Source organism: Bombyx mandarina, chromosome 05 (assembly GCF_030267445.1).
Source record: "Bombyx mandarina strain Sakado chromosome 05, ASM3026744v2".
NCBI classification, from domain to species: Eukaryota; Metazoa; Arthropoda; class Insecta; order Lepidoptera; family Bombycidae; genus Bombyx; species Bombyx mandarina.
Genome location: NC_143212.1, coordinates 9550109 through 9561749, shown reverse-complemented (window position 1 = coordinate 9561749; position 11641 = coordinate 9550109). Strand labels below are relative to the sequence as shown.

The following is an 11641-nucleotide window of genomic DNA, read 5'->3' as shown; positions in this document are numbered from 1 at the left end:
TATAAAACTATTTTATTTAAATAGTTCCGACGACTTTCTTGAGAGCCTATAAAATATGTTTTAATTATTATTTTTGTATGTTTTAAGCATGATAAAATAAGAAATTTTATATAAGCAATCATATTAAATCGATATCAAAGTCAATAAATAATGTACAACCCAAAACAGACGGCCGAACTGACGTGACAATGACATTTGGCGCGCTAAGCATGGCGGATTTTCGGCCTCATTAGACGGAGACGGAGACATTTACGTATATTCATGTTTCATTTTATGTACGCACTGAAATACTGTTATATTGTTTTCCTGCGAGTTAAAGTGCTGAGTAAGAGCGAGATAGATAAATGTTTATGTATGTGCCTTCAAAATGGGTGCTATTTATATAAGCAATTGTACGTATAGAACAATATGTCGTGTCCCTACTATATAGGTCTATGGTTTCATAGTGCTGAATGTTATTGTACTTATCTACTTATCAATTTATATTTTACTCAATGAATGTTTCACTCGATCATGTCTACTATTATTCGATCTTTAGTAGTTTGTTTGTAAGAACACATACCACATAGTCGTAGGTTGTTAATATCGTGTTCCGTTTAGGCTTATTACTGTCTGTAATCTATGCAATAATGCTAGGATCAATATTAAGTGTATAATCTATGGCTAGGATGGTAATAGAAGGTGATGTTAGAATATAACATACCAACAGTAATTAAGCAAATTTTATAAATGTTTGGTGTTTGATTTTATTATACAACGCTAGAATTTCATCTTCGTAAACAAAATGCCACTATTTAAATCCAGGTCTAAAAATTAATTTTCATTTATTACAATATATTATTATGTACTTTGCTATATGAGAAGTATTCAGAAGTGAATTGGAGCGGAATGGAGTGAAGATGATTTATTTGAAATTGATAATAGGATGAAATGGAATGGAATAAAACGAGATGAGATAATATGAAATAAAATGAAATAATATCTCAGTTTAATAGTGGGGGGAATAAATTGAGACATCAATAGTTTTTTTGCAAGAATCTAAAAAGTCACGTTTAGTAGTTTCTTTAATTTTTTCCACCTTTAAGTATTTGTGCTATGCAATTATTAACTCACCACATATGTATGATATAATTATTTGAATTTAAAGAAACAATTAATAAACCAATTAATTCACATAACTTTTTGAGGCGTAGAATCAAGATTTACTATATTTTTCGTTTGATATGCTAAGAATTCGTTAAGGATCAGGACAGTAAATATATAAGCAGACCTATCCAGATTGTGCAATAGTATTGATAATTTATTGTTTCATAACTCTTAATTTAGACCTGTTTGAGGTGCTATTTTGAATTAGTGCTCACTAGTTGTTTCTCTGAACAACTCAAAAGCGTTGTGTGGAAACTGTTTATCAAAGAATTTTCGGAGACGACTAACCCAACTAAATTTAACAGCAACTCTTCAGGCATCAAGCACGCAAAACTGGCTAGTCGCTAGGCATTGTATCGCTAGGCGTCGTAGTCCTCAGGAATGAATGGCCCTATATTCTCTGGGAGTTATTTAGAATAGCTTTAATATTTTTTATTCTACACATTTTATATAAATAAGTTTGATTCTGGACATTTTATACGTTCGTATAACGTTTAGTTGGTCCAACATAGCATACCTGGTTTAATGAAATTTTTGTGATAGAAGTTTTGACCCAACTATAGTAGAATTGAGGCCTATAAAATCAAAGGCAGCTAAACGCCTTAACGTCGTAAAATGGATTAACAATGACGCTATCTTGTTTAGTTAGTTGAACACGCTTTAAGTGTTCGATTAGTGATTTTTTCTTTCATTTTTATCACTAACCCACAAAATGACAAAACTAAATACATTATCGATAACGCTTATCGACAACAATAATGCGCATCACTATGCCCGTCCATAAGGCTCGTGAGTGGAAGAGAGAGCGAAATATTCGCTTCACCGCTCCGATTTTTTATGACCCAAACTGCACGGACAAAATAATTCTACTATAGTAAAATTAGCAGCATACCCAATGTATGCTGAAATCACAGACAAGTAGCGTTGCGACGCTAAAGCACCCATGAGATTGACATCATGAATCACGGGACGTTGGTATATGAAACATGGTGGATTAATGTGGGATTACCAGCTCGGTTATAATAGCTTCACTGCGTAAAGCATGACCAGTGCTGAAATAGAGGCTTCTAGGTGGGAGTGACATACGTACTACTTAGATTTTGTTTGTTTTACTCATTATTTATACTCTACAGTAGTCTACAGTAAAAACTCTTTACTCGTGGGGTATATGCTCTGTAAATATGCCGCGAATACAGAAACCTGGAATATGGAAAATTACGCGCTTATAAAGGATATTCGGTTGGATATCTTTTTATTAACATGCATGTATTGATTAATCCGCGAATAAAGAAATCTTTAGCCGCGAATATGGGAATTGGGTCGCATTTTTTAAATATGCGAATAGTGAAAACGCGAATGAAGGAAGCGCCAATAAAGAGCTTTTACTGTATATATTTAATGTAACACAATCGTTTTGATAGGTCTTTTCCGTTTGTATTAACGTAGTTAATTTTAATTTTTATATATTTTGCTGATCTGGTTTTTATACACTTGTTACAGTAGACGATTATAATTATAAAATTATAAATATACCGTACGATAAACTACAAAACGATTCAAGTAAACGTATCTAGTTAATCGACAGTAGACGCAGCGAAATTATAGTGAGAAGTATATACACACATGCATTAACTTCCTATACGGATTAGTATTGAGTATTTTTCTTTTTTTTCTAAAAACGTCTTATGAGTTTGCGCGGGTTGCGTTATTGTTTTTGCCACTTGTTGGGCGCCAGTAAGCTTCAGTGAGCGCGGGGTGAGCCGCGTGACCGGCCGAAGTGTCGGTAACTGTACACGCGTTCTTAACTTATTTTGCGAACTTTACACGTATATCATAAGATCCTTACACAAAGAATATGTAAATAAATAAGATAGTTTTGTTTTTATGCGTATGTAAATATTTGTGTTCGAAGGATGTCTCGTAGAAAACAGGCAAAACCGAGATCACTGAAACGTAAGTTGTTAAGATTAATAAAAAATTAGTTAAATTTGAAAAATGCCTTTTTTGGAAGATAAATACAGTTGAAAACTAATGTTTACCTACAAGACGTCCTCGTATCTGTATATTGGCTTTAAAAAAAATGAAGAAATCAAAAGACTGGCTTTAAAAATAAAAGAAAAAGAATAAATGAAGTTATGCTTATAACGTTGTTAAGAGCTGTTTGATCACAATACAAGCCCATTCATTGTATTATTTTCCCAATTTATATTCCTATTATGCAATTAACCATTAGTTAACTTTCGGTAGGCAGTGACTTGGTTGTGCCCCTGGGAATGCGGATGTCCACAAACGACAGTGTCCGCTTGTTGTCGGGTGAGCCGTATGCTAGCCTGCCTACAACGGAAATAAAATAAAATTCAACTAAAATCAACTACCGAAAAAAAATCACAGATTACACCTAAAATCAATATATAACTTTATTATGTAAATGTAATTTAAATAGAAAGGGGGTAACTAAAGAAGAACTATGAAACATAAATGGGCTATTGCTTAAAATTATTTTCTGGTAAAAATATTTGTTTTTCTTTCTCCGGATATACTGAACAGATATTAATGTGATTTTCGCAGATAGACAGAGATTAATTTGGAGCAGAATATTGGGAATCGTTTCAATGTAATTGATTGTATATTGTAATTGATTGAAATATTTTTGGTATTAATTTTTAAGCTTTTAAAAAATAAAGACGACTGTGAAGTCGTCGTGGCCTAAAGGATAAGACGTCCGGTGCATTCGTGTCCGGTCCGTCCGTCTGGTGTTGAGCGATGCACCGGTGTTCGAATCCCAGGCGGGTACCAATTTTTCTAATCAATTACGTACTCAACAAATGTTCACGATTGACTTCCACGGTGAAGGACATAATAACATCGTGTAATAAAAATGAAACCCGCAAAATTATAATTTGTGTAATTACTGGTGGTAGGACCTCTTGTGAGTCCGCACGGGTAGGTACCACCGCCCTGCCTATTTCTGCCGTGAAGCAGTAATGCGTTTCGGTTTGAAGGGTAGGGCAGCCGTTGTAACTATACTGAGATCTTAGAACTTATATCTCAAGGTGGGTGGCTCATTTACGTTGTAAATGTCTATGGGCTCCAGTAACCACTTAACAATAGGTGGGCTGTGAGCTCGTCCACCCAATTAAGCAATAAAAATAAAAATTTTAGAAGTTACATAGCAAATAATCTTAATTATACGAGATTTTTTATAACGAATATCGTCCCCTCCACCCGATATAAAGTGTATTCCACACAGGTAGTTAGCAGTTATTCAATTAGCGAAGCACTGCTCTTGCTAGGGCCAGTGTTAGCAACACTTCCGGTTTGAGCCCCGTGAGCTCACCTACACGTCAAGGCGAAGCTGAAATATCCTCTCAAGGCTATCAGCATAGTTAGAAAAAAAAAGCCTTAATTAACTTCCATGTTGCTTTTATATACGAAACCGTAATCCTGAAATTATAAGTGAAATGGAACTGATTACGAAATTGAAATTGATTATAGAATGAAACTGAATAAAATGACTCACACGGAATAAAATAAAAACAATATCAAATTACGGTACTAATTGTTCGGTGAGATAAAATAAAATAATATCTATACAAAATGGTGAGAACTTATAAAAAAAAAAGTTCAGTACCTTTTTTCTGTGTTTGTCAAACTTTTTCCTTCTTTTTTCATTTAATGGCCAATAAAAAAAAACCTATAATCAATTTATTGGTCGTAGTATCGATTGATGAGTTTTGGTGTTTCAAATTTTTGGCAACAGTTTTTTCCACTTTGAAAAATTCTTTAAGCACTTTGAAAAATTCTTTAAGCAAACCTGACTGAACGCTTCATAACTTTGATCCCACTATTTGCCCCGCGTCGTGAAAATAATTGCCCAGATTATTGCGTGAATGGATTGCTTGCACTGTAAATGAACACGGTCGGAGTGAATAAACGGTTGGATGTCAGTGTTGGGGCGACATGGGTGATGAGCGAGCTTCGCCAGCTGCGGTCACGGCGCCCTAATATCTGCATTTTATCAGTGACTGTCCGTGGTCGCGTCTAAAGCGCTTTGGACTGTCGTATACTGCCCATAATTCACCTATTCCACAACCTCATTTATTGTGAATAAGCAACGTGAATTAACAAGTAAAATAATTGAAGTGCCTAACAGTTATTTATTGCTAACACGCGTTTATTATTATAGCTTAGTGTGTATCCATGTAACGGATAACGGAATCTTTGAACGTCGATTTCACTAATTACAAGATTTTCTGTTACATATTTTGAAAATTTACACGTATTAAAAATCTATGTCGATATATTTTTTTGGTTCTAATATCCTGACCAGTATTACAGAATAAAAAAGAGATGAAACGAATTGTTAGTTACATTCTAATTCATATACCTATAAGCGTGTCTTTAATCTACAAAATTAAAAGTAATTTCAGTATTATAAGCACCGGTACAGCTTTTTAATGTAAAATATTTCATAGTCTTATTTGACTTGAATTGATTTGAATAATTTTTTAATGTTATTCCATTATTATACTAAGTCGCATAAATAATAACGTGTTTTTGGTACTTTCAATACTTATCTATATCTATACTAATATTATAAAGAGGAAAGATTTGTTTGTTTGTTTGTTTCGAATAGGCTCCGAAACTACTGGACCGATTTGAAAAATTCTTTTTCCATTAGAAGCCGACATTGTCCCTGATGAACATAGGTTACTTTTTTTATTATTTTTTTTATTTTTTTTTGTTTGTTTCATGTGTGTTTTAATGTTTCCGAAGCGAAGCGAGGGCGGGTCGCTAGTCGATAATAAATTGTTACAAACACCGAAAATGATTAATGGTGATCAATTATTTCTAAAATGTGCTTTGGGTCTTTATTCATTTAACTAACTTTCGATTACAACGAATAATGTAGTCCACTGGGTAAGAAGAAGCGTGAAACAATGTTGAACGAACTGCTATGTACCTAATAGAGTAAGTTTATGGATCGATCTGGTGGCGTCTAGTACTTTCGTAATGCGTCCACGGGGACTAGCGCGAGGATGCTGCGACTCTCCGACTGGCTCTGGGGATGTCTAATGCAATACCAGCTTTCTGCTTCTTATACCAGGTATATCGTCACAAGAATTGTTGCAGAGAGCTTTGCTGATCGCAATATGAAAAACACGAATGATGTATAATCTAGTATGTTTCTTTTTCTAAATTGTATGGAGTTTAATTTCAGTAAGTAATTATTATTTTTATTGCCCTTGTAGGCAGACGAGCATACGGCCCACCTGATGTTGAGTGGTTACCGTCGCCCATGGACTTCAGCAATGCCAGGGGCAGAGCCAAGCCACTGCCTACCGCTTAAAGTAATTGTTAGAGAATTTGGATTATTTATGAAATGAATTACCCGAGTTATTCAAAAATGTATATTGTGCTGGGAGCAGTCTCACACGGGTCCAATAACACATCAATTTCAGTTCGTCGTCCCTCATGCGGAGGAATTAAAATTTTATGTTCAGTGAAAATGTTAATCCTTCACTGTCCCTGGTACACAATAAAAACGAATTACCCTATCTTGAATTGTTCACGCCAACACCGTTCATCGTCAGCCTGCCTAAAATAATTGGAAACGTGTCATCAAGATAAAAACCATTGAAGCTATTAAAGTGCAAAACGAATAAAATTACAAATAATTAGATACCGAATATCTATCTTCTTCTATCTTCTATATATATATATAAATGAATTGCTGTTCGTTAGTCTCGCTAAAACTCGAGAGCGGCTGGACCGATTTGGCTAATTTTGGTCTTAAATTATTTGTGGAAGTCCAGGGTAGGTTTAAAAGGTTGATAAATATGAAAATGCTTGGAATTAAATAAAAATAACAATTTTGTTTTTCCTTTGACGTGTCCCCCGTCGGACGTATTCCTTTTGTTTGTTTTAAGTTTATTTTATACAAAAGTTTAGGTCGATTGAGACACTACGAAGTCTGCCGGGTCAGCTAGTTTTTCATAAAATTTCACAGCTAAATCACGAGCATCTCTATTCATAACCAGACACACAAGTTATTGTGAACGCAGTTGTTATTTTTATAACTAAAACTGTTTGCTATTTTACTTCCACTTAATTGAAACATACGGGATACTTTGTACGCCCTCCGGGCTGTAAGTGGTTATCATCACTCATTGCCATCGACAATGACAACCATTCAGTCCAGCTGCGCTACGTGCCGCTGGGGCGGCTATTGAAGTTATGCGAAATGAAGATAAAACAAAAACCTTGAAATTTTGTTGATATTTCTACCACTTACTGCTTCTTTTTTATGATTGAGGTATTACTGGTGGCCTGGAGGCCTCTCCAGTTTCACCAGGACAGGTGGGCGAGTAAAGGCTCAGCCAGGAGGGGTGAAATTTGCTAACAGCTGCCCGAGCGCCTCCAAAGAGACCTAACAACTCAAGGGCAGTTGCTTCGCGAATAAATCTACTACCGGATCGAAATCGCCACCCGCTGATAAGATCCAGCGAGAAACTCAGAGGGCAGATGCTTAGGATAGGTTGCACGTCGAACTCTTTGCCGTGTTTGACGAGTACGGTTTCTGGGGTCCGTAAATCTGCTCCTAGTGTTAGAGCTGAAGGCGTCTAATGCAAGGGTTATTGGATCTGATAGATCCGGACGTGTCTAGGGCGTCGACGGTGACTGACTCCTGCGTGATCAGGACTCGGGAAGTAGCCAGCAGCGGCAACGATAAGGCGATTATCATGAAGCATAGCTTTATCGAAGTACCGTTCAGATGTTGACTTCATCTGTTTCCGGATTGATTCGTCGTGTAGGTCAATGCTCCTCACAACCACGGTGCTCCGACGGCTAACCTGCAAAAGTGGGATTGTAGGGTTTGGAGGGTGTCTACGCGTGAGCGGGCCGCGTGAGCGAACACTACACTCGCGTAAGTCATGGCGGGCCTTATGCAAGTTTTGTAAAGTGCACCTTGTTCCGAAGGGACATTTTACTCCGCTTACAGATCATGGGATAGAGTCTACCAAGAATAGACGCGGCACGGTCGCGGACTTGTCATGGACGCATCCAAGGTGACTCTCAGGTGGCCCAGGGAATAGGTTGGCCGAAGAGGGTGATCGGGGTTGTACTGCTTCTGTGCCACCGTATGGTCGAGTGGAGGAGACTGGCCTGGCATCTTGTTTTGCACGTAGTATAAAAGTGAGACCTTAGAAATCATGTTTTTTTTACTATTATTATTATTATTTGCTTTTTATTGATGAGATGGGTGGGCGAGCTTTCATCCCACCTGGTGTGAAAGCTCGTCCACCCATTATGAACGATGGAATTGAAATAAAGAGTGCGACCAAAAAGAGAACAATCCTACAACGTCGCGGCGTCAATAAAATTAAGTTTCTTTCAACATGAGAATGACATGTACAAATTCTACAAAATGATTATGGTACTACATACCATACTGAAAGACTACAACTTAATATTACAAAACGATAGTATAGTCTGTGCAAGTACCTATTCGTTGCACTTTAGTTTATTCTTCATTATAAATTTCTACAAATTTCCCTAAAAAAACAATGCAACAGTGAAACAGTAGGTACCTAATAATAAAATATAATAACGTATAGTAGGCCAAAAAAAAAAATTATACTTGTACGGAATGTACCTAAGGTTGAAGACTGGTTTCACAAAATCGCAAATAACATAATCCTAGTAAAAAGTTGACATTCAAAGCCAAATTGACTTAACCCTTTTCAAAAGGCTTACAATTATGTCCGTTCGAAGCTTTTTACTTCAAATAAAACATTCATGCATTTTTATTGTGATCTTTTAACTTCCTTTATTTCGCATTTAAGATGACATAATCTATTTAATTAATTGCAATACACCACCAAGTGAAACGAAAATATCTACACTATCTATATATTAATACGTGAAGCAAAAACTTTGTATCCCTTTTTACGAAAATTGCGCGGACGGAGGAGTATGAAATTTTCCACACTTATAGAGAATACAGAGAAGAAGTGCACAATGCTAATATTTTTTTAAAATAATGCATAAAAGATACATTAAATCAATAAAGAAAACATTACACACACTACATACCATGTATTTGACACACACACGCATGCATACTATTAGGTAATTGTCAAACTTTTGTTCTTGACGTCTGTGGTCAAATTGAGAATAGATTAAATATTGTTTGTCTTTATTAATATTTTTTTATAGTGTGGCCTTGGCGAAATTTGTGATTATAGAAGTATAAAATACAATCATAATCCTAAATTTTAGTGCATGTTCAGGCCGTCTACTCAAAATTAATACCCATATGGCTTACAACATCATTAGATACTGCCTTTTCGTTCCCAAATTTACCTACTACCTCCGGTGTTGTCCAATCTGGACACAGAAAACTCTTTTACAGGATTTGGACAACATAGTGAGAGATACACTCGTCGCGGTTTTGAACGTAGACATGGACGACCGAATATGGTCCCTAGCTTCTCTCCCGATAAAGCTTGGGGGCCTAGGCATCCGCAAAATTTCATGTGTAGCATTACCAGCATTTCTTGGTTCAGTACACAGTACTTACGAACTCGTTTCTAAAATGTTGTCTTCGCCTTTATTGGATCCAAAAATCACTTATATGACTGAAGCAAGAAATGAGTGGTTACTAGCCTGCCCTAATACTGATCTGCCCACGGTCCCGACTTCTCAGAGCTAAGCCGCTGAGAAGGATGAGCCGCTCTGTGAATTAATACGTAAAAATTTACTTGACTCATGTAGAGATTCAACAGAGCGTGCTCGCCTCCTCGCAGTTGCAGAATGGGAATCGGGGCTATGGTTGCAGGCCCATCCATCACATCACACCGGCACTCTAATGTCCGACAATAGCTTTCGTTTAGCAACCTGTCTTCGCCTGGGGGCACCTTACTGTGTTCAGCATCACTGCCAGTGTGGCAACATTGTCGACCGCTTTGGTTACCACGGGCTCTCATGCGTGAAAAACGCTGGCAGAATATCCCGCCACGCCAGCATAAATGACATCATCCGTCGGGCTCTTGTCAGCGCCGGCGTGCCAGCCATTCTAGAACCGAATGGTTTGGTGCGAGGCGATGGTAAGAGACCAGGCGGTATGTCGATAATTCCCTGGAAGATGGGTCGGTCGCTAGTTTGGGATGCGACTTGTGTAGATACCATGGCACCGACACATCTTCCTGGGACTAATTCTAACGCTGGCAGCGCTGCTTCAACGGCTGAAGGCCTCAAACGACGGAAATATGAAAATCTCTCTAAAGATTTCATTTTTGTTCCGTTTGGGGTGGAAACTTTGGGCCCCTGGGGCCCATCTGCTAAAAGCTTTTTTAGGGACCTTAAAAAAAACTTTTTGAGACCTCGGGAGACCAGAAGGCCGGTACGTATTTTGCACAAAGAATTAGCATTGCTATCCAGCGTGGAAATGCTGCCAGCCTTCTGGGAACTCTGCCAACCGGCGGTGAGCTAACGCAGATTTTCTATTTATAAGTAGCTTTACCTAAATAATTATTATTTTTATTCAATCAATCATAATAGTGTACAAACTTATTATACAATTCCAATTAATTATAGTCGAATTTCGACTACTGCGGGACCTCTAGTCCTTATGAATTTATATATCACTCAACCTCATTTGAACCCACCTCACCTGAGCAGTATATTTTAGCACGGTTCTGCGAACAGTTTTGTCTCAAGATAAATTAAAATAATGGTGAAATTGAACATATTCAGTATCGCAGTCAATTTGAAGCTTACAAATTATCTATAGTACTGGGCAATAAATAATGCATCTACAAAGTAAATTCCGTCACCCACCTTGAGACATGATAGTAGGACCTCACACTGGTGGTAGGACCTCCTGTGAGTCCGCACGGGTAGGTACCACCACCCTGCCTATTTCTGCCGTGAAGCAGTAATGCGTTTCGGTTTGAAGGGCAGGGCAGTCATTGTAACTATACTGAGATCTTAGAACTTATATCTCAAGGTGGGTGGCGCATTTACGTTGTAGATGTCTATAGGCTCCAGTAACCACTTAACACCAGGTGGGCTCTGAGCTCGTCTATCCATCTAAGCAATAAAAAAAGATGATAACTTTTTTTACATATATTCTTGAAAATGTGGCAAAAAAGTCGTTTCAAAATTTCAAAATTAAACAAAACAGAATCTGTTAGTAAGCACTGGAGAAAGAGGCAGTGAATTGTTTTGACCGGCCTTTTATTGAGTACTAAATACAATCATTTCATTTAAAACAATTCCTATGCTTAGCGTTAGGTACCGGAAAAATTAGATAAAGCAAAAATTCCTAAAATCTAGAAGGACTCTTTTCATAATGAAATATATAATATCCATATAGTAATTGTAATATAGAAGGCCTAATAAAATACTAAGGTAACTTGTATTAGATATAAGAGCCTGTTGAATAATAATTGGTACCTGTACACTTTCTTCCCTTCGTTGTCTGTACCAT

At 37.0% G+C, this 11641-nt stretch overlaps 1 protein-coding gene and 1 pseudogene across 1 annotated transcript in view; both read left to right on the top strand.

Moving 5' to 3' along the window:
• The first annotated feature begins 2888 nt into the window (after positions 1 to 2888).
• The window catches only part of L (zinc finger protein Lobe), an 84549-nt gene continuing 75796 nt past the window's right edge, over positions 2889 to 11641 (top strand). The window contains exon 1 of the mRNA XM_089727653.1: positions 2889 to 3099. Coding sequence (XP_089583779.1) covers positions 3060 to 3099 — 40 coding nt within the window. The 5' untranslated portion in view covers positions 2889 to 3059. The remainder of the gene's footprint in view (positions 3100 to 11641) is intronic.
• LOC149502955 (uncharacterized) lies at positions 8851 to 10747 on the top strand (annotated as a pseudogene).